The sequence below is a fragment of the Dreissena polymorpha genome, chromosome 6 (assembly GCF_020536995.1).
Source record: "Dreissena polymorpha isolate Duluth1 chromosome 6, UMN_Dpol_1.0, whole genome shotgun sequence".
NCBI classification, from domain to species: domain Eukaryota; kingdom Metazoa; phylum Mollusca; class Bivalvia; order Myida; family Dreissenidae; genus Dreissena; species Dreissena polymorpha.
The window spans coordinates 73452252-73476871 of NC_068360.1; the positions used below are offsets into that span (position 1 = coordinate 73452252).

The following is a 24620-nucleotide window of genomic DNA, read 5'->3' on the forward strand; positions in this document are numbered from 1 at the left end:
AATGCTTTACATAATGTGTTCTTACCTATTGTTATACAGGAAAACATTAGAATGATAGATTATACTAATAATTGTTTCGTTTCGGCCCAATAGGGAATAACGGTGTTGCTGTGTAGTTGATCCTTACCATATATTTTGCTAAAATTTGGTACAAATCCGTAACTAATTATGGTAACAAATCTTGATTGCATATATTGATCTGTAAACCATAAGCGATATGAATCATGTGTGTGTTACCTAAGACTATTGAAAGGCGTGAAACTAACTCTCCATTTATATGGACCAAAGATCAGTAAATTATAAAGAAAATCGGAACACAACACAAGTTTGATTTTGATTGAAATTGATGCTCCAACGCCCAAACATACAACAAAAACAATTTCGAATCATCTTAAAATATAGTATGGCGTTTGTGTTCGTCAGACCAGAGATCTAGATTTAATATTCAAACGCGCATACACTGAATCACATGATTTTCCATTCAGAGTAATAGTATATATCCCTGTTCTGAAATTGAAATTTGTATTACCTTTTAGCTATACTTACAGTATGCTTTACTAGAAACCAATTGTTTTGTATTATTATAGTCAAGTCTGTGACCCATGGATTACTTTAAATAAATATAATGTGTTTCTTTCTTGATTGCTAAGCGTAATCTTAAAGGAAGGGCACAACTATCTACATTCCCATAAAAAAGTGATCATGTGCTCTTTAAGGATTGTGATGTAATTATTTACTAAACACGGTTGTAAAGGATAACATCGACTGACAGTTTTAATCAAAGAACACTTGCATACTTTGCATTGTATCGTATTAGCGACACCTTACTAGTTATCTAATGACGCTTATCATAATGCTTTATGTATTAGTTTATTTTGTTGATCAAGACGTAAATTATGAACTTATATATAAATAATAAACACAAAGTTCCGCAATGTTTATGCACACCATACTGAACACTAGGAAAAATGCTCATCCCGAGCCTCGTTTTGGATTCATTGATTATGCGTCGAAATAATCGCTAAAATTGAAATACGAAACTCGTTCAGTCTACATCAAATAACGCGATGCGCATGAATGATTCAAGTCGAAATTCGAAATGCTTTTTCTCTCTTCATTTTGACAATCAATGCAATATCACACGTTAGTTTGTAGCTTAAAACAAGAAACAATACATAAACAACATAGTACTTGAAAATATCTTATAGTAATGCAATAAAAATACTTGTTCAATGTTCTATTTCCCAAACAAAATTTAGTACTCGACAACGCTCGATCATAGACACATAATTAAGCCTCGTATATTTATTCACTTTATGAACCTACCTCCTGAGTACAGATTTCATTTTCGTTCGCAATTTGTTTTGCTGCCGCACGTTTGGTTTAACGACGTACAGGGAGTAAAGTGCCACCGTAAGGAGAACCAGTTGTTTTTGCAATCGATTATTTCTATTTGTATTATTAATTTACTATTTTATGTTTTATAATGTTATGTTGCTATACCTATATTCGTGACACAGTTTGTATATTTAGGTATTATGACGATGAAGTAAAAGTCTGAATAAACTGTTTGTCTGTCTGTCTGTCTGTGTTGACAGCGAGCGAACGCTAGAACGAGATATAAATGCAATATCGCGCGATAAAATCGTTATCGCGGGCTCGATAATAACTTTTTATTTCGTTCAAAGTATGCTACAAGAAGTGTACACACTTAACACAAATAAGCAACTCACTTTAGTTTTAATATTTAAAGTTTGGGTCGTGAAGTAAAATCAGACGCGCGTATACCATGTCACACTAATACACAGGCGGTCGGCATTGTTATGCGTGTTTGCGCTCTTGTTTGCATATGATGCATATGTTGTCTTCACATATTTGTAACGTTATGCTACAATTTATTCATACATATTACTGAACACTACATATTCTTTTAGAATAAAACAAACAGGCTGTGGCATCATATGTTTAATTAATCATCATATCTTCACATCGTCGTCAATTATCAATCACAATCATCAGAGATATCATTGTCGTCAATTATGTCATTATAGTCAGTGTTATCGTCATTATTATTGTTTTAACGCAATATTTTATATCTTTGAAATATACAGAAACTAAGCCGTATTAATGTGACATCAATGCATGCATGCATTCCGTCGTTAATCCTTAACAAATATGACACCAAATAGAGATGTAATGCAGCTCCGTCCGTACACTACATTTATATTTCAAAATAACGTTTTGCCTCGATCATAGTTACTCAATCGCCGTACAATATCGTCTAGTACAAAAAACAAAAACGACACCATATGATGTCGACTCAATATCCGGTAGCACAAGGTACTCAAATTACTTTTCCCGGTTTTTAATGACGTCGAGGACCCAGGGTCCGTATTGCTCCACCCGGTGTTCCGGCTCCATGAAGTTGACCCCGATGTCAGCGTCGTAACGAGGCGTAAAAAAGAACGGAACGGCGTAACGGTCGGTGCCGATGTCGATTACCCGGTGTGTCCTCGCGTTTAGCCTTCCATCCATCATTCTGGAGAAGATGTCTCCGATGTTCATGACGAGACTTTTGGGTCTTGGATCCACTTCCGCCCACGAACCATCTATGGTCTTAAACTCCATTCCGCCATAGTCGAATCTAGTGAGAAGCGTCATGAAGTTTTTGTCGATGTGTTCCGGAAATACGACGACTTTTCCATCTTCGACAATCGCGTTTTTCGGCGGTTTCCCTTCCCAAGGCGGGTAATGCATGATCCTTAATGTAGAACATGGTTTGTCCGAAAACATGTCTTCGAAGATGTTTTCCTCTATATCCAAACCGATGGCGACTAGCTTTAGAATCTCTAAAGCTGTGTTGTGTAGAATCTCATAAGTTTCTTGAAGGAATTCCTTAAAAGGGAATTCCCCATCTTCCTTTGGCCAAGGAGACTTCTCGTAGAACCTGTTATATTCAGCAGCTGTTACGTCAACATCTTTGATATCGCGCGCGAATTTAAAACCTTCCTTCCGGCAAGGTTCTTCCTCTGTGACTGGAAAATACCCTCGGTAAATGTTCGAATTTTCGGGGTTCCACAATTTTCGCATCACTGTTCGCTTGAATTCGATCGGCTTATCGAAAAACCATTTGCATGCGCGTAAAAGCTTATCATAATCTAAATTCGCGACGTTGTCTATAAATAGAAATCCTCCGTTTTCGAGACCAAGGACTACTTTCTTTGCGAGCTTCTTGCGCTCTGTGTAAGCCTTTGACATGTCTATGATAGGAAATGATGTCGTCATTTTCGTGTCATACATTAAAAACCTGAAACGATAATCAAACAAAAAATCAAATTAAACCTAAATATGAAAACAATAATTCTTTAAAACAAAAACGCGAACAAAACACAACCTTAATATAGTTTAAAAAAAAACAAAAAAAACTACGCAATCAAAATTGAAAAATCGCCGTACAATCGATTGGATGCTTAACCATATACTTCTATGCGCAGCTAATTAAGCTGCTTAAGCGGGACAGAACTGGGACATCAATTGGCATTAAATATTTGTTACAAACAAACATGTATGTATATGTAAGGTAACCCCTTCTGACTGAAGCTATATTTAGGTTAACATGGCAATTTTATAATTTATACTGATTTCAATTTGATTGTTCATTTTGCATACATTTAATTTTTCATTAAAAAAATAAATACAATGAAAATGAAAGTGGTTCTAAAGAAGATATCGTCCCCCTGGTGCAAAAAGGTACTATGTAAAATTGAAATTATAAGCAACTTGGTACCTTTTGCACTAATTGGGTGATATACGGGCTAAAGAGCGTAAATACACACTGGCAAATATAGAGACTTTTTTCCATATCAACAGACAATCAACCAATCGGAACGCGTACAGAAGGTGTGCGTTTATTTCTAAAAACGCGGTCACGAAGTCCCGTACATGAGCTGAAAAGAGCAGCAGGCGCGTGTTTGCTTAAGTTTATTCGTGGACGAGCCTAACTGTATGCGGCGTTATATACCCCGCCGTTGGTACATGTTTAGTTTTTCAGATTAGTTCAAATCCGTGTTTAAACAACATTACTGAAATTTTAATTAACGCATTACAGTTAAATAAACTTAAATACATACCGGCTTACACGTTGTAGATCCAAATAAAATGAAACAGCTTATATCGAGCGTTCCAAAGGCAGTAAACACAAAGATATCGATATCTACGTGTTAAACTCAGGTAATTTGCAACAAAGACCTATATAATACATGTATTCTATAGGTCTTTGTTTGCAACGACAAAAGTAAATAAACGGTTCAAAAGTTAATATGATAACGCTTGTTATATTTGACGATGGCTCTTCTGACAATAATGATGTTGGCGATATTGGTGGTAGTGGTAGTGGTAGTATTAGTCCATACAACTTTTTAGATCTTTGATTTGTTTAATTGTCATGTTTGAAAACTCGGGGATAATTATATTTTAATATAATTAGGTCTGAAGACAACTACCGCCTCTTAACAATAACTTTCGTTTTGTGTAGAGACACTGCAATTTGGTAAACATTGATCAGTAACTGTACATGTATCATGCCTACAGCCGGACCGATTGTTTTAATAGACCACCAGAAGTGTAATTCAGACGCATCTTGGGAAAACGGGGATAAATTGTATTATAAGTTTGGAATATTATAAACGCGAAATGTCGTACATCTGATATCAACCATATAACACACAGTGATTACTAACTTATTGTATCATACATATCTGTAACCTTCTTATTATATTTATGTTATTATTTATTATTCAAGTTTATTTTTTCAAATCTTCTTCATATTGGTAATACGTGCTCGGAAAGACAGTCGACTCGATCAGTGCATAAATAAAAATAAATCTATGCTTAAGAAATAAGAATGAAGCTAAAATAGTAAAGTATTCATGAATTCAATTTTTCGCCCGCCAAGTTGTTCTCTACGATTTGAAAATGGCTTGTCACATCGTCAGCTTGATTAAGCTCTGCACTACAAACAAAGTCCGGTATGACAAGACTATTGACAAGCATTACATCAGCGAAGCATATCTATATCTAACAGCTCAGGTGAAATGTCAATTGTTTGGATAATTCCCAACTGAGGCTAGAATAAATTGATCAGTTGTTCATCAGGATTTTGCCCCTAATCATAGAAGCTACCGAGCGAGATCAAAATAGTTTAATACCAGGTTCCATCTTACAAGAGGGGAGCGCAAAGCGCATACAACAGACCAAAATAGTTTATGCATACTTGTTGAAATTTGTACGAAAGCCTCCCTTTTAATACAAACCGTTGAACAATGTATATGTCGTACAATATATGTAGTTTTAACAAAATGTATGGAAATGAAATTCGGGTGCGATTCAAAATGAACCATACGGGCGAAATAAAAAATAAACATCACGTCTGTTTGTTTGGCCTCCTCTTTATCAAAACAACCTTAAAAGTCGAGAAATCCGATTATATAGTTTTCAGGCGGTTTGTTCGTGTTCTCTTTTCAGAAAATGTTGAAGCCCTATCTCACAGCTAAATATAAACGACGGTATAGAAACAAACTATAGAGCCACGTGATGATGAATGATGTTATAAAAAACTATAGACGACTTTCGGAAAATGTAAAATGATATGCATTCACCCACCGTGATAAGGCAAACTACGCACACGGTACATGATTAACCGATATAAATAAAGAAACTATTTATAAACCCAGATAACATGAGCCCAAAGTATGAGAGTAAAATGAAACTAATTGACAAGACTGAGTATATTACGCACTAGTACAGGTCACAAAACATTATGTGTGTTTTATTTTAAACTGCAAACTTGGATAAGATCCATTAACTTATAAATGCTTTTGAATTATACTATGTATTGCTAGTGTTCAATGCTTTAAATCAATTTACAAAGAAGAACGTCCTTAAATTATATGAATTATGACCTAACTGCTATTGAAATCAATTAAGATTGATGAATAAAGTTCGTGTTTTGTGTCATATGCATTTAAGTTTTGCAATGGTATGTTTTATCTTTGGTGAAATATATAGCAATATGAAAGATACATTTCTTTACTTCCTTTTTTAAAATGTTGACATAATAATTTGGGCTAAGAAGATACCAAAAGGTGTGTTCAAATCTGAAATGATATCAAGCGTTTCATTGATAAAGATTGTTCAAAAGCGCGGGTTTATGTGTCAAGTGACGAATCGGCCTTCGACCGTTCTTAATAATATAGTCGAACTTTGACAAACGGAAATATTATGGCATAGTCCTATTAAGACTATGGTGGGCATGTGCGCATTTGTTTCATAACAAATATGATATATATTCGTGTTTTTGTTGTTGTTGTATCAGTACTTAATCTAAGTTTAAAGGCCCTTTAAGTGTCGTTAAATCATTCACAGACTGTCAGCTGTACTTAATCATACAGTTTGCCAATTGGTCCGTTGCTAAAAATACTTGAAAATGTTTTTAATAAGGTTTCTCTACTGATACCACCTATTTGTATCATTTAATGAATTTCAACATAACTTATACAAACAAGTTCATTTACATTAAAGTACTATTTTCGAACCAAAATCGATGTCACAGCATAATGCTCCAGTTGTGAGTAAGAAATCAATTTCAAATGTATGGTTGATAATTTTGGCAAGACCATCGCATATGTAATAGATCTAGTGTACGTTAAAAAAATCCAGATATAAGTAATTCAAATATTTTCATAATTATCAAAGCAAAAAGTAAAGAATTTGTAGAAGTTTTTCGTTTTTTAGTCAGGAATGTTACTTTGCCTTCTTGATTTTTATGAAAACATTTGTTTATGCCCCCGGATCGAATGATCGGGGGTATATTGTTTTTGGCCTTTCTGTCTGCCGTTGTATGTGTCTGTCATTGTATGTGTCTGTTTGTGTGTGTCTGTCCCAAAACTTTAACCTTGCAGCAGCATTTGATAAAAACACTAAGACATTTATTTATAATCATAATACAAATAATTTGAATGGAATAAATGACTAACATAGCATGGCGACTCATAAAACGTACACAGCTATTAATTTCATATTAAAGTGTGTAAATACGCGACATGATTTTGAGATAACATCTGTTTGCAACTCACTGTGTTCCATATTAGTTTAGAACATAGCTTTATGCAAGATTGTCTGAAATTTATAATCCTTTGTATGACACTGGAGGTAAAGGGATAGACGGCAATTTCCGATTTTTTCTAACGAAGTAGACTTGCTACAATATGTATGTTTTCATTCGATTTTGATAAACTGATTTCAGTTGACAAATTTTCATTGATTTTTTTAATATATTCAGTTATGATGCTAAAACGTACACTCAGTCTCAATTCTAATTTAACAAAATAAATTTTACTATTTTCACCATACACATCAGGTTTTTATAAGAAATTTAATATTGTGTTATTTATTAAATCACTCTTCCACGACGCTCTACATCACAAGTAGGTATGGTTTTCTTGTGTAACAAGTGCATATTTTCTTATGTTTGTTATTATTCTCATTGGGTAATCTGATCGAAAAACATACAATGTTTAGTGTTTTTCTAAAGCGTGTGCAACTTTTTGTTATAAGTAACAAGAGTTTGTTAAAACAATACCTTCAACCACGTTTTCCCCCTACAATAAATGTTTCAACATGACCACGATGAAATAAGTTAACATAATTTATATTGAGAAAGCAAACCAAAAACATATTTTGCAATAAACGTTTGTAAGAATGTTCAAATAAGAAACAATCAAGATTTGTGAATTGTAAATAGCTGAATAATTATGGTATAAGATGCATAACAAATCACCATATTTTACAATCAGTTTTATTTACATGTTGGTTGGCAATGAATACCGTAAGGTATTGTTTACATCATCGTCATAGAAAATGTAATTGTCATTTACATTTGTGAACGAGACAGACGACCCAACTGGAATAATTTGTTTAATATTGCCTCTGCTCATACAGTTTTCACTTAACCTTACCAAAGATCACACCCACTCTGTTGTTGCTTGATGTGTCGCATCAATATAGCATTATGTGTATCATATTTTGCCTTTCATTAACCATGGAACACTATTATTATAACTCGTTAGACTGTCATAAAACTGGCGTTATGGCTAATGATGTTTATTCTCTGTGTATACTAGTTTACTATTGCTTCTTTTCAAGGGAAACCATTGCTTTTACAGCTGGGAGTTTCATGGCTCGTTTAGTAGAAGAACACAATGATTTATTCAATGATTATTTACAAAAAATCGGCTAAACCGGACAAGACGATTTCATTTGAGCCTCATTGGGGTGTTTTTACAATGAGTTTCAATTTAAAAAATATGCAAGTGACGTTTAAATTTAAGGTTTTCAAGAAGTTTTACAAACTTGATCGTTCCGAATTTGATGATAGCAATGCTTTTAAACATAATGTTTGTATATGTAACTTTATCATTTAATTTAGTTTTAATTTAATAGAAATTACTAATGTACACGACATAAATTTACCTTATGTGTAGGCAAATCGTATGTTAAAAAAATACGTCCAGGACAAAGTCAATATCAATAAAACAACACAAAATACGAATGGAAACTATATTGAGGGAAAAAACATGAAGACTCCCATTAGTGTATACGTCATTTAATTGTATATTCAATTTCGTACAATGTGTGCTTCTAAACGATGCCAGATAATATCTCCTTACCTTTTTATGTTCAAGGTCGCCGTGGTGTAATGGATATGGTGTCCGCCTAGCGACCGGGAGGTCACGGGTTCGATCCCCGCTGTGGGAGCGTTCTTTCGATCTCCCATATAGACACCAAGTACTGGTTCTAGGCCCAGGAAACGGACTCGAGAGCATTTCAAATAAGTAGGAATTACTTTCTATGCAATCGAGCTAAAATAAATAGGTTTAAACTAAACTAAACCTTTTTATGTGCTTCATATATTGCTATAGCATAACGCTTCTCAAGAATGTCTGAATGAATAAAATTTGTCTGATGACATAAAAGGATAGACGGCATTTATGCGTAGTTTTCTCGCTGACAGGAAGTAAACCTGCTACAAAATGACTGCTGTAAATATGTTGTTTAATGTCTAGATTTGTTGAATGTGTGCTGTTTAACGGACGTCAAACATTTTTATCATTTTTTAATGCGATATGCTTAAGCATTAATACAATTAATTATTTTTAATCGATATACTATTTTGTTCATTAATGCGTATACAATTATCGATCTGGATGATAAAGTGTTAATATGTACATGCTACCATGCTTTATCTAATTGATTCTTAATTCCAAACCAGCATGTGTACTAGACGAGCATAGCAAGTTTATTTTGAAAAATAATAAGCTTTCGGGAACATAATCGACTATTCTATTGGCTGTTTCTTTAATTTCAGTAGCGTTTGTTAGCTTGCAAACTACTATTCGAGAAATCGGCTGCCGCTGGCCAATCAGACTTTTTGAACGTATTTCATACAAATCAACAGAAACATTAAGAAATACACAGTTGTCTGTTCGATAGTCGTCTTTAAACATTTTAACAATGACAAGCGAAGCGACCGGGATATATTGTTTGTTATGGGCATCAAACCGATGTTTGTAATACATCAAAATGAAATGCAGTCATTCGCCGTGTATAGTTATGGTTGTCAATTAAGCGCTATTAATCATGTTTCTCGTGAATTAGAAGCTACATAATACAGCATATATATCGCAGTGATTCCAATTAAAATAAAATGCTTTATACACACAGAACATATTGATACTTTGTCAATGTACTTGGCTGACCAACAAGCTTTTCCATACGCTGATTCGATTTATATAACTGCATTTATTACATATGTGATGTTACCGTATGCATGTGGTTAAATATGTTCTAAATATATGTTCTTGTTTTATATATTTAATGACACTAAAGTTGTGGTGAATATTTTTCATGCAACAACATATTTATATATGTGCAATAATAGTAGATTGCCGTTTTTATATATGATACATAACGAGGGCAGTGCATGTTTCGTGTGCACTTTTACCTTCAAACTTTGTTTAATAAATGGTAAAATACCAAAAACGTATGTGTGTGCATGGCTACGCATAATTTGTATTTTGATATGTATATATAATATCGTTAATGACAACGTTACGAGGGTGTATTTATCTTGGACATATATACCATTTAGAATTATTGTCCATGTGTGGTCTAATGCAAATATGTTAATATGTCAATCAACAAAAATATAATATAATACAATATACATAACATAAAAGTGGAGGGAAAAAAATTGTTTCCTTTTAATTGTTTTGACCATGTGCGGGTTACATTTATAGCAAAAGTTCAACGTTTATCCTGATACTTGTGCATTATTTTATTTGTGCTTAACTTATGTTTGAAAAATTATAAGAAAACACATATTTTGGAATTGATTATTGTTTAACCAGCTATTGTTGTAACCATAAGTGTTATTTTCTTTAGAGTATGGCACGGAAAGGCATTTAAAACCATGGCGTTGAAAATCGCTAATAACCTTAATTGTGGTAATAAGCAAAGACTCATTTAGCACGACACGTACCGCTTAAATGGTATATTTTTGTTTTCTTATTAGCTTGCATCCAATGTAGGCAGAAACTGTTGTCCATGAGTTGCCTGTGCGGACTGCATACGCTGATATGGGACGACACGTCGCTTATGCATTAAACCTGGTTTTCGATGAGCTGGATCAAATATTTAAGATGAGTGTACACTTTACCCTTCGACGCTCTTTGTTAATCCTTGTTTATTTATATACAAACCGAGCATTCAGAAAGAGTGACGTGTGCAAACGTAACGAAAGCGAGTTAATCCGAAATACAGGGTGCTTATGAAACGGTGAGCAAAATATTCTTGGTTTGGAACGACAACGTGTTGGTTAAGAAGGTCATGTTTCCGTTTAATTAAGTAGATAAAGTATCAATAATAATACTGAAATAATACTGATACTCTTAGAAAATAAGTAAGTACATTCACTTACATAAAAGAACATACATTTTATTAAGGCGTTTTTATAAACGAAAAAAAAAGTTGTTGTTTTCATATATTTTTAGTTGTATATACGAAAAATAAAAAGTTGGTGTATTAATATATTTTTAGTTGTATATGTACATACAAGTTTCGTTTTGTATGTTACGTTAGGGCTAGTTATACAAATATAAAGAATATATGACGTAAACGTCTGCAATATTTTGAAGACAGTCCAAATGTTCGCATAAAAAACATAGTGTGCGCATTTTCTAACCAGATTTTCAGTTCATTTTCTAGAGAAAGTAGTCCCTTTTCTGAAACATTTAGTCCCATTTTTAAAGAAAAGTCACAAGCATACACCTCGACGCGGAAGCCCGAATGTGAATTCGTCCACGTCAGCGGAAGGATGCGAACGTAGCGACAGATAACTGAAGACGGGAGAACTTGCTTCGTAATCGCCTTGAAGCTCGCTCTACTTCCGGTAAAATTCTGCATGAAGAATAGTGGTTAGTTAGATATTGTGTGCGGTCATGAGAGCGTGTACATTAAACTCATTTGACATTTAAATATCATGTAAAATATGTTGCAAAGCGGCTGTTAACATTAGTCATTGTATCATCTATTCATCATATATTTCCTTAAGGTTATGCTCCTAACGATGAACTAATTGTGTGTTCAAATGGTTCAAAATTCAGCTTAGAGTCTCTGTAAGTTGATGCATTAAAGGGATGGAGTTTTACATACGTACACCTACTTTCGTATGAACTAAATATTTGAGCGAAAATCTGTTCTAAGACTTTTTTTACAAATGTTTCAAATGAACGTTTTACTTATTGAACGCATATTTTAATATAATATGAACGATTGCGTATATCAATATCAATACTTGTAAATGATTGACATAATTGAGAAATGTCGTTGGCTTTTCCAAACGTTATTTATATATTTAATATTCAATTATTTTCTTTGTTGAAATTGGTCAATGGCTTCGTTTCGTGGTTTGTATTGACGTTACCGTTGACGCCGCGTCAGTGAACGCGTTGCCGTCGACGCTGCATGAGAGTTTGTAGGTGACCAGATTGAACGTGTCCGAGTAGCCTTGCGTGGCAACAGCGTGAACCTTCCGCTCGTTCCCGAAATCAATCTGCAACGATATCAAAGCACTCAAAGCACATTTGCTTTTGTGCCATTCAAATCGTTACCGTACCTTGAAAGTCAGACTCAAGTCGGACGTTTATATCGAACTTAGCTTTGGCTTAAAATATTGACCACCATCTAATTTTTGCTACATATTTGCGATATGAATTCCATTAGTTGGTTGTTTCAAATTTAGATGTTTCGGCTCTGGTAAATTGTTATTTAGAGACGCCATAAGCCATTGTACATAGAGAATACATGGTTGGTGCCGAGATGGAGAAAGTTTATCCGGTGAGGCTTAGAAAAAGAAAATAGGGCGAGCTTTTTTATGTATAATTGATGATCAAAATTTCTCGGAAAGTTAGTGTTCTGATTTAATTTAATATGCAAATAACTAGAAACCGTAACTAATTTTGTGTCCAGAATGTTGGAGCAATTTACGACTACTAAGTTAACATAAGTTTTTCAATATCGAAATACTTGAATAACAGGTAGGGGGATGACTGTATAGGTGGATGGTTGGATCACTGTATAGGAGATGACTGTGTGCATAAATTAATGAAAAATCCCCATACAGATAAATAAAATAAATGATACAATTTAACAGATTTTATGACAATAATCTATAAACAATTCAAAACCGAAAGCATATGTACCTGAATGATGAAGAGGATTTGCCCTTCGTCCAGATAGATTGAGCAACCGTACCCGGCTGCCAGCGTCACGTTTCAATTCAGGTCGGACTAGAAAAAAATGACAATAAGTGGCTTGATAACACCAAAGTAAACACATGTTTGTTTCCACTAACATTTAAGAATCGCTCTGGTAAAACGAGGCTTTATTGATTTGTGGAAAGTGTTGTTCCAGATTAGACATTGTTCTCCGAGCAGGCTAACCATGGACGACACTGTCCGCTTGTATCGATTGTTTCGTTGATAGGAAGTCTCCTTTATACAAAAATAAAGTCTAGCCGGAGAGAACGCCCCTTATAAGAAATGGCACTACAAATATGTGCCACTTGAAACAAGAGAACACTTTGCTTTGATGTATTCTAAAGTTCCTCGCTTGAACTGTTTAATTTCTTTTTTAAGGGACGTACGGAACGGATAGAAATACTTAAGAGAAATATATGTTGCGCATGAATACAAGATTGCCACTCACGTTCAGTCCGATTGCTCCATTCTGCTCGGCCTTAATCATGATGCTCGGCTGGTCAATGAACAGCGGGCTGAAAACAATGAGCAATTTAAAACCATTTCACAAAACCGCCTTACAGAGCAGTCTTCCAAAATGTGTAAATTTGATGACTCACTGAATATTCCAAGCTGCCAACACCATCCCCACCCACCCAGAAAAACGAATTGAGAAACCACCCTAAACACCCAAAAAAGAGAAAACCAACATTATTTGTAGTTTTGTCTGCTATGAAAGGGGTTGATCTTATTTTGCTTTCCTCCACATAGAAATTCCTGCATTTAGGCTGTTGTCTATTTCGTCATTGTAATATTTAACAGCCTTCTTTCTTCAAACGATTAAGGCAATTCTGAACGAGAACAAAATCGAGTCTCATTGTTTAAAAACGTTTGTAAAAATCGGCACATAACCAATGCAAACATAATATATTAACTTAAATAAATTTAATACAACAAACAATGTTACTACTCTATAAATTCCAATCAGGTTTTAGATATGGGTTTTCCACGGACACTTACTTAATTCACTTGACAGATTTCAACCGTCTAGAAATGGACAAAGGTAATCTAGTGGGTATGATTCTGTTAGATCTACAAAAAGCTTTTGACACTGTTGATCACTCTATCCTTCTCATGAAACTTAAAGCCCTGGGTCTAGGGGATGACATTCTGAATTGGTTTTCATCCTACTTATCTGATAGACAACAACTTGTTGATGCATCAGTTACTAAATCTACTATGGCCAACATTACATGCGGGGTGCCTCAAGGTTGTATTCTCGGACCTCTCCTTTTCTTGATCTACGTCAATGATATGTCGTCAGCAGCAAAGAATACACTTTTACTGTATGCAGATGATTCTTTCATCTTAGTTTCAACAAGTGTCAAATAGAGCAAGCCCTTTCTCAGAACCTTAATGAAGTGAGCCAATGGTTACTTGACAACAAGTTATCTCTTCACCTTGGTTAAACTGAATCAATTTTCTTTGGTACCAAACATAAGCTAAGGTCAAATCCCAGGTTAAATACAATATGTAATGACACAGTTATAGAACCTACAACTGCAGTCAAGTACCTTGGGGCCAATATTGACCAGAATTTATCATTTGTCAATATGGCTCAGTCTGTTGTAAAGAAATCTAACTCTAGGTTACAGTTTTTATATCGTAAAAGCAAGTATTGAACCCAGCATACCAAGAAACTTCTTGTGATATCCTTAATCCAGTGTCATTTTGACTATGGTTGTTCTATATGGTACAATGGTCTTACACAGTTTTGGAAGAATAGACTTCAGGTAACCCTAAATAAATTTATCCGTTTTGTGCTCAATCTTGATTCCAGAACTCATATTAGCCTGAAATATACCTCTTTGCAATGGTTGCCATTTGACAAACGTGTAGAGCAAATAATGCTCTCCCATGTTTTGAAGATAAAAAATGGTCTATCTCCTGATTACTTGTCAAACCAGTTTATTCCCCAGAATTCTGTCCATTCCCATAATACCAGATTAAGTAATAAAGGTGCTTTCTCTGTACCAAAGGTTAAAGGAAATGGGAAGAGGTCCTTCAGTTACTTGGGGTGCACATTGTGAAATAAACTACCATCTTTTATAACCCAGATGACATTATTGTCCAGTTTTAAATCTGCAATCAAACAACATTATTTTAATCAATTTTAAGTTGCTATGCTATGCTGTTAAATGTTTACATTTTTCTTTCCCAATGTCTTATCATTTCGGATTAATAATACATTCATACTTAATGTGACTTTTAAATTTTTGTTTGTTGTAGTAACCTTAATTTTTTTAATCCATCCAAATTTATATGTAGTATGACGATCATAATTGATACGTTTGTGTCCATTGATCTGAATCTCAGTATTATATTTCATGTATTTATTATGATTAACATAGTATTTAGTATTAATTTATTACTAGTGCCTCTCTATGTCGTGCCACCAACAATCAAGGACAAGAACAATCTATCTATCTATCTATCTATCTATCTATCTATCTATCTATCGAGCTATCTATCGAGCGAGCTAGCGAGCGAGCGAGGAGCGAGCTAGCGATCTAGCTATCTAGCGAGCGAGCGAGCGATCTATCTATCTTATCTTCATCTATCTATCTAGCTATCTATCTTATCGATCTATCTATCTATCTATCTATCTATCTATCTATCTATCTATCTATCTATCTAGTCTTACTATCTATCTATCTAGCTATTAAATATTCTATACTATCTATCTATCTACTATCTATCTATCCATTCTATCCATCCATCCATGCCATCCTCCATCCATCTCATCCATCCTCCATCCATCCATCCATCCATCCAAGCCTCCATCCATCCATCCATCCATCCATCCATCCATCCATCCATCCATCCATCCATCCATCCATCCCATCCATCCATCCATCCATCCATTCCCATCCAGCCCATCCATCCATCCAGTTGCCATCCATCCATCCATCCATCCATCCATCCATCCATCCATCCATTCCATCCATCCATCCATCCATCCATCCATCCATCCATCCATCCATCCATCCATCCTCCAATCCATCCATCCATCCATCCATCCATCCTCCCATCCATCCATCCATCCATCCATCCATCCATCCATCCATCCATCCATCCATCCATCCATCCATCCACCCACCCAAGCACCCACCCACCCTCCCATCCATCCATCCATCCAGCCATCCATCCATCCTTCCATCCATCCATCCATCTAAAGTTCATAACTTCTCATCGAATGTATTCTTGCTCTTTTTTCCTCAGCAAAATTTCGAGACCAATTAAGTTGTATTGCACCACAGATATCAAAAGCGTTATACGCACACAATACAATAATACGTGTCATTCTAATATAAATGTAACTCACTCATACGAAGCCAACAGAACGGTCGCTGGAAGCAGCAAAGTCGACAGCACGAAAACTATCATCGCCATTTTGTTCGAAATTCGAATATACGAAAGTCGATTTAAAACGTCCGGTGTTAAGACTCTGTTCGGGGATATTCTCAAAATTATTGTTTCCAGTTTAAATATTAAATCACAGTATGAGAATTTTTTTTCCTCTCGATCCTTGTAACCAACTTTGGAAAATGCATGGAAACTGGTCAAACCGCTTGTCAAAACATTTATCAAAATATTATAGGATAATTTTTGGCGACGCCATTTAGAAAGGAATTGACAATGGAGTTGTTGAAGGTTCTGGTCGTCTTTTTGAGTCTGGTGTATGTCGCAAACGCGAGGCGTGTTAAACCAACTATTGTTGTAATTGTTTAATTCGATAGCAAGTATATAAATCGGAATAGTTTTTATTTATTTTCACTGTGCTATACATGTGCTTTTCATTTGCTCTATTCCGTCCCTAAATCCAGTTTAGTAAGAAAAATAAAGAATTTACCCTGACAATGATTCGATATTTGCATGAAACTCACACGAACATTGGAAGACGAAATGACCTATGGGACAATTTTAACCAAATAATCAAACTATTAACAATTGTGTCAAATGAATTGCCAGGAAATAAACAAAAATATATATCGCACTTACATTTTAGATCCCATTATAATTAGAATGAAAAACGTACCGGCAACGGAAACCTAATTATCTTATATTGTTGTAATCGTTCCATTTCTCAATTCGTCATTTTCATTTCAGCTTTTTCGCAGTTCGATACCGGAGCGTGGTGCTCGCAGCAGAAACGGACGGGAATCTAACCATCTAGGGAGCTGAGATTGAGACATACAGGAACCTTTTCTGAGATGCTGAACATGGCTATTTGTTATGCATTCGATCCGCGTTCTGTGAAAACTGGGCTTAAATGCTTCAAAGTAAATTTGCCCCAGATTATCCTACACAATCCACACAGGCTAATTAAGGAAGACACTTTTCGCCTAATTTGTATTCTTATTAAGAAGAGATCTCGTTTAAACAAACTTCTATTTAAGCGGAAAAAGTCGTCATTGATTAGCTTATGCGGACTGCACAGGCTAATCTACGACGAAAATCTACGCATATGAATTTAGCTATTTTTTCCCAAAAAGCGACTTATTTAATACAGATAGATTGGAGATTTGATTGGGGGTTAATTGATAATGCAAATGATAACATCGATGATGATAATTTTCATTATAAGCGTTCGCTGATTAACATGAATGCGATGAAAATGGTAATGGTAATGAATCTAAAAAAAACGTGAAATCGATTTAATGTGTTGAAGTTGACGATTTTGTAAAAATGCAGCTGCTGATGATGATGATGATTATTGTGATGATGAGTATTAATGTGATAAATATGTTACTGCTGCTGCTGATCATGATGAAAATTGGGAAGCCAATGCTTTGACGAGGCTTTCTATTATGCTGATGATTACGACATGTCAGCCAGACATGTATACATTTTACTTCTGAATAGTTGCACTTTTATATGTTTGTAAGGCTGGCCTCAATGCTTGCAACATTAACGTGCCCTCTGGAAAGAGGGGCACAGTATTCATCGGACGAACGGACATGCTCAAGCTGTTTGAGGTTTGTTTAAGGATAAAAATAAACCGACTTGACATCGTATGGGAAAGGTATAAAGAGATTATGTTTCAGGTCTATATAAGAAATGCGTATTTAGAAAAGATTTTTTTGCCTTGATGCTTTAAAATTAAATGTGCCTAATTACTGTAAGCTTTTCTCTAACCTAGATTGTTCTTAAATTAATCGCGTTTTGCTTACTTGCGCGAGTATGTTTTCACGGTACAAATTGTTTCCGTCATTTTCATCCCGCTCAATTCGGGTATCAAATTCCAATACCCATGTTGGTATATAGATGCGCTACATACATCACACATGTTCATGTATGTAAACATATTGTTCGTAGAAATCTTGCTGTCACATTTTAAATATATGCCTTCTAAGAATGTCCTAAACTATTCTCAAATTCCCTCTCGCGATATGTTAAATATATATCTTTACGTGTGCTCGATAAGTCGTTGTTTGCATCGGTACTACATAAAGTATCAGCTCTTACGTATTTTACAAAGAACCCGTAGTACGGAAAATATACTGAAAAGTACCCCGCAGTATGGCTGGATGCCTTTAAGCGTATTATCGATACCCGGGGTACATTGTAGTATATATAAGAATACACGGGGAACTTAAAAGTACTATCGTATCTGTAGATCGTGAACTGACAGCCTCCGATCTGGGATCAGAAGGCTCCCTACAGCTCCTAGAAACTTTCCTCGGGGGAGACAATATAACCGTGTAGCTCACAGCCATGGTGAGCCCCAGGGGCTTCCCCGTCCTGTCAGAGATTGATACGTCATTATATTGTGAAATATGAAATTCATGACTATGATGAACAAAAGGAAGAGAAAGAAGACATGTAGAAGACAACAGTTATGATGATGCTAACGACGACGACGACGCTGACGTTGACGTTGACGATGATGATGATGATGATGATGATGATGATTATTATGATGACGATGATGATGATGAAGAAGAAGATGATGATGATGAAGATGATGATGATGATCAATATGATGATAATGATGATGATAATGATGATGATGATGATGATGATGATGATGATGATGATGATGATGATGATGATGATGATGATGATGATGATGATGATGATGATGATGATGATGATGATGATGATGATGATAATGATGATGATGATGATGATGAGGAGGCGGAGGAGGAGGAGTAGGAGGATGATGAGGATGAGGAGGATGATGATGGGGATGATGAGGATGATGAGGATGAGGAGGATGTTGCTGCTACTACTTCTGCTGCTGATGATGATGATGTCGATAAGGATGAATGTGCATGTGGAATAATAAGACTTTTTGTCCTAGAACAAATTTATTTCAGCGAAAACAACAACCACTGTCAGAAAAATGTTTATTTATGTTTAAAAACAAATAAAAACACATATGTTATGCCTTCCAAAGACAAATCGTATATGGGTGTTGAAATGTTGTAACCATAAAATTTATTATGAGTAAAAAATATTTGTAAATATTTTCTTAAAAATGCAATTAACAGAAAGGTCGCCATGGTGTAATGGATATGGTGTCCGCCTTGCGATCGGGAGGTCACGGGTTCGATCCCCACCGTGGGGATTCCCCCAAAGACACCAAGTACTGGTTCTAGGCCCAGGAAACGGACTCGAGAGCGTTTATATAAGCCTAAGGCTTTCGACGCAATCGAGCTAAAATAAATAGGTTTAAACTAATTAACAGAAAGTGTGTTTTTAAACTTTCAAAGGAACAATATTACAAAATGAAATATTGTACGCATAGCAAATGCTTAATATCATTGCAGATGATGTTAAAAAATATTTCTTTATGAAAATCAGTGTTTATCTATTTTGTGGTGAAGTGTGTCTATTCAACTACTTTACTCTGCTTTCGTTCTTGTTCATTCCTATTTTCCAGTCTAAAATGTGTACTTTTTTAAAGCTGAGCAAATGAAAAAAACACGCTCGACATGAAATGTAAACAATACGTGTATATATACATTCATTAAATATTTATGATAACACAACTTAATCCAGAATGCTTGTATTAAGAAATAAATTTGAATGCATGCAATAATGACAGGACCTTCCTTTTGGTGTTAATTGTTTACATTACTAGTAAAATGTGACCTTTACTTACTTATATGTATACGTATAATATGTGAAAAAGGACGAAATTATTAAGCGCTCAAACACTTAATGTCGCATGTTTGATAAATATGTATGCCAATATAGCCTCTTTTCATGAGCAAAACTGCTAAATACACATACAATGCTCATTTCTATTATACGGCAGCATAAATAATACACATTCCTTAGTGACAAAGATTGTATTATTACAATATGCCACTGTCTCATTAATAACGGATACTAAATCCCAATTACTATCTCTCATAATCAGAACACGTTATCCCAATAACAAGACACTACGGGAATGTCCATAAAAGAAGAGAATTAAAGAGGAGAGACATTACAATCAAAACTATGAAAAACTTATAATCATGAGATAGTCTTGCCTTATTTTAAGTCGTTAAGTCCATAAGTTACAAAATACGAGATATACTAAATCGTTATTATTTTTATTGAACTGTAAATTATCTACCAATTTGAATAGTTACTCCGAAATATATAATAAATTATTACCTCTAAATTAGAATTTAAAAAAATATAAGGCAAACGCGTGTTATATCATGAAATCAGTTGAAGTAATTAAGTAGAATTACCAACGAGAGAGTAATTATTAGATTTAATCTTAGAATAATTCCCTAAGCTTTGTTGTCAGATGCTGTAAAAAAAAACAATACAGAATGTGGTAATTGATGGCGTTAAAACCACTAACCTGAATCATTCTGCTTTCTTGAAACAGATAACAAAAGCCCAGAAGCCTGAGAACATAAAATATTACTTTGAGTAGCATTAATAACATTTTAATAACATTTTACCAGCCCATAGCTGTCGTTCTTTAAATTTAGCATGAGGGCTGACTGATGCTTTCAATGTGATACCTTTTAATTGCCAAATTTCCTCTGTCGCATTTTTATATGGTCAATTGAAAATGCTAAGCAATTTATCGTCTTAAACACATTTAATTTATCTTTTTTTATTCAATATATTTTACTTTACACATTGTCATGTTTCGTGTTTATCCTCAATACAAAAATTGGTGAATTGTGCTGCTTAAAATCCAATTCTAACAAACTGTAAAAACATGTAAGCCATTGATTATGTAACTTATAATCCTTTCAATAGATGTATGACTATGGTAACAGTGCAGATACCCTTAAGATCTGCGTAATCAAAATAACAATAATTTAACTGTTTAACATGGGTATAAACGTTCTTAATCTTAACATTTTACTGGTAATATAAACACTGTAAAATGCATGATATTTTAACAGTTAATACACGTATTATAATTGCATCGTTCGTACAACATGATTAAAAAGTGGTCCTAAACATAGCTTTGTTCTAAATAGTGGTTAATACTATCTTTCAATAAACATACAGTTGCTTTTCGGGATAACTATATGGTTATGATTTGCAAAATTGCTATATACGATAAAGAACCACTGAAATAAAAGTGGATCTTAAACAAACAGCAGAACATTGGATGTGTTATTTAATGAAAACAATAACAGGCAACATAGAACAAACAAGTATTAAATACTATGCAAATATACCATATTTATTTTCGACCCGTTGCAATTAATGTAAATTGATCTATTTTATCAATAACTTCAATGTGCTTTCTACTAATTAAAAGAGCGTTGTTCGTTATTTATTTGGAAACTTACACTTTAATAATGTGCAAAAGCATGACTAACACAATTAAACAATTAACATGTAGATTGTTTAATTTTTGTAATTAAACACGTTATAATTAAAACGTTGCACAAACGATGCTTTCAAAACTTGATGTCGAACATTACATTACCGACCAACGATGATTTCAAAACCTGATGTCGAACATTACATTACCGACCAACGATGCTTTCAAAACTTGATGTCGAACATTACATTACCGACCAACGAAGCTTTCAAAACTTGATGTCGAACATTACATTACCGACCAACGATGCTTTCAAAACTTGATGTCGAACATTACATTACCGACCAACGATGCTTTCAAAACTTGATGTCGAACATTACATTACCGACCAAAATTTGTTACCGCTTTGCATTGTGTATACACAATTTTATATATTAACGAATGGAGTGTCAAAAGTTATCTCTTTAAAATAAATCATCTACGTAAAAAAATAGGTGAATTTGTATTAACATTTGTTCAAACTTTAAAAAAAGATCAAATCGCGACCGAAGTTGTGTAAAAGTAAGATGAAAATATACAGAAAAAACCTTCTGTACGTTCTAGTCTGTCTTTTATAAACCTATATAAATGTGATATTCTAAATAAATATACAATAACAATAATACAAATACTTATCACTCATTGTCAAAACCAACATCAGTACATAGATGCAGTGTAAGTTTTGATGTAGATTAATAAAAGCCCAACGAACATGTATATGTGTATGCTAACAAATACATCCTTGTTCAAAGTTATGATACCATGTATATAATCATTTAACAATTAACATTCTTATATTACTTATGAAATAAAGCTTACAATACATTATAGTAACACGATGTTCTACATATTCATTTATATAAACCGTATATTTGAATGTTTAATTCACCGGGCTGCCTGGATTCATCATTCCTTTCAAATCTAATTGATTACCATCAACAACATACACACTGAGACACATACATATGTAGTAGTAATATAAACAAAAATTGATCAATATATTTTATCGATACATTAATACAAAAGTATGATTATAGAATCGCATATACAAGCGGTGGTTCTAATTATATTGTAGTTTAAGCACGACAGTAAGGTAATGCACCTCACATACCGGTACAACATCTAAATATTCAGTACACCCGTATGCACAAACACAATTTCCATCAATATTGTGAAGGGAAATTATTTTTTATAAGCTGCTAGTATATTATTTACTTAGGCTACAATTTGTCTTAAATACACAGTACAATATATACAACACGACTTAACATAAAGATGATTAAAGCTGGGGTCAATCCATTGGATCAGTCAATGTAGAGCATACAGTGAATACACAGCTTTACACGCGTTTGGATCCTCACACTAAGTTCAGACGTTATTAAAATAAACAAAATGGATAAAAACAAACTTAAGCATCCAAGAATTTAAATTCAAATTCATCAGAAATAAAATAGAATTGGACTGCCAGTTATTTTCGCGATGGTTTTTGTATTTACCAAATCCTTCGTATTGCAACGTCACAATGAGGGTTAACTTTAGATAATGCATACACAAGTACAATCTTTCCAGAAAAGGAATGGTTATAAGTTAGTAAAGTTTATCAAATAAAATTAAATCACCGCACATTATAACACAATGGTCATTTAATAAATGGATTACAGTCGCAATATTAAAACAATTCGAATCTAAAAAATTTATTAATAACAATTATATTTGAATCGGTCATCAGAAATGGTGTATATGGCATCTGGGTTAAATACCAGCTTTGCTTAAAACCAGACCTACCCTGCGTTGAGATAGTATATTGGAAAGAAAACAATCATTGCAACAAAAGGCTACTTGATATAAAAGAAACAAAACATAAATACCTTCCAATTGAAAATGTTATTATTAAAAAAAAATCAAAAGCAAATTAAAACAATTATGTACAAAGTAAATACAATTCCAATTCCCACGTAACGTTTTAGTTATCATACAAACATATTTATTTTTATTTTACTGTTTTAAGAACTAGCAACAGTTAACCGAAGTAAGCACCACCTGAATATATAACAGTGAATGAAAGTGCTTTCAGACAAACGCATGTATAAACATGCAATAAAAGAACACGAATAAAGACGCATGATGTGAATACACATGTTGTAATGATATTTACATAAATTTGCCATATAATGCACCTGGGCACACAAATTAGCGGCACATTTAGCATACATCATGTAGCAATTCACACCGAAATTAAGCCTTTCAACGAAAACAAATAAATCTAAAAACTGGATTGAATAAATTAAATGATATAATAAAAAACAACTTTTAATTTCGAACATGTGAAAACCTATGGCTGTATCGATGTCATCATCCAATCTTATCAATTAAAAAGAGAACATATTCCAGTGTAAATTTCATACTTGCATGTTTTAATTTTATTTCTGCTTAGTATTAACACTCAGTCGAATTTTGCAATAGCGTTCCCATGGATTCCCTTCGTAATAAATGCATATCGTCGTCGTCGTCAGTGTCATCAGCAGTTGCAGAAAGAGAAACATCACATGCATTTTTAGCAGCAAATCGCTTATCAACAACATCAAACGTTTGAACCTCTATTGTGTGAAAATCATCCAATTCGTGTTTTATGTCTGCAAAATTACCTTCCTCCGCATCAAACCGGAACAAAAAAGTGCATTTGATGCTACGTCCAATAGTACACAGGTTATGCACGACTTGTCGTAAATAAGACGGTGATAAAAATCATATACACATATTTAATAGAACCTGGTAGGTTAATTTCTACATTATCATTTAAACAAATCCGCAGCTGTTCCAAATGAGTGAGAAGGGGCAATGTTCGAGACAAACAATCCACGTGATCAATTTTTGTCATATTCAGACTTGTGATTGGGAGTGCTAGTAATGTTTTGTACAACCCAAGA

The 24620-nt window shown here is 34.1% G+C and overlaps 2 protein-coding genes across 4 annotated transcripts in view; both read right to left on the bottom strand.

Moving 5' to 3' along the window:
• The window catches only part of LOC127836555 (tyrosine-protein kinase Fer-like), a 292136-nt gene that overhangs the window by 51833 nt on the left and 215683 nt on the right, over positions 1-24620 (bottom strand). The gene's annotated exons all lie outside the window — the stretch shown is intronic.
• Positions 1862-24620, bottom strand: part of LOC127836561 (uncharacterized) — a 274313-nt gene continuing 251554 nt past the window's right edge. The window contains exons 1-2 of one of the 2 annotated variants that reach the window (XM_052363218.1): positions 4131-4276; positions 1862-3307 (exon numbers count right to left, since the gene is read on the bottom strand). In XM_052363218.1, the coding sequence (XP_052219178.1) occupies positions 2350-3300 (951 nt within the window). In that variant the 5' untranslated portion in view covers positions 3301-3307; positions 4131-4276 and the 3' untranslated portion in view covers positions 1862-2349. Of the gene's footprint in view, positions 3308-4130; positions 4277-24620 lie in introns of those variants that run through there. The other variant, XM_052363217.1, reaches the window with a different exon arrangement.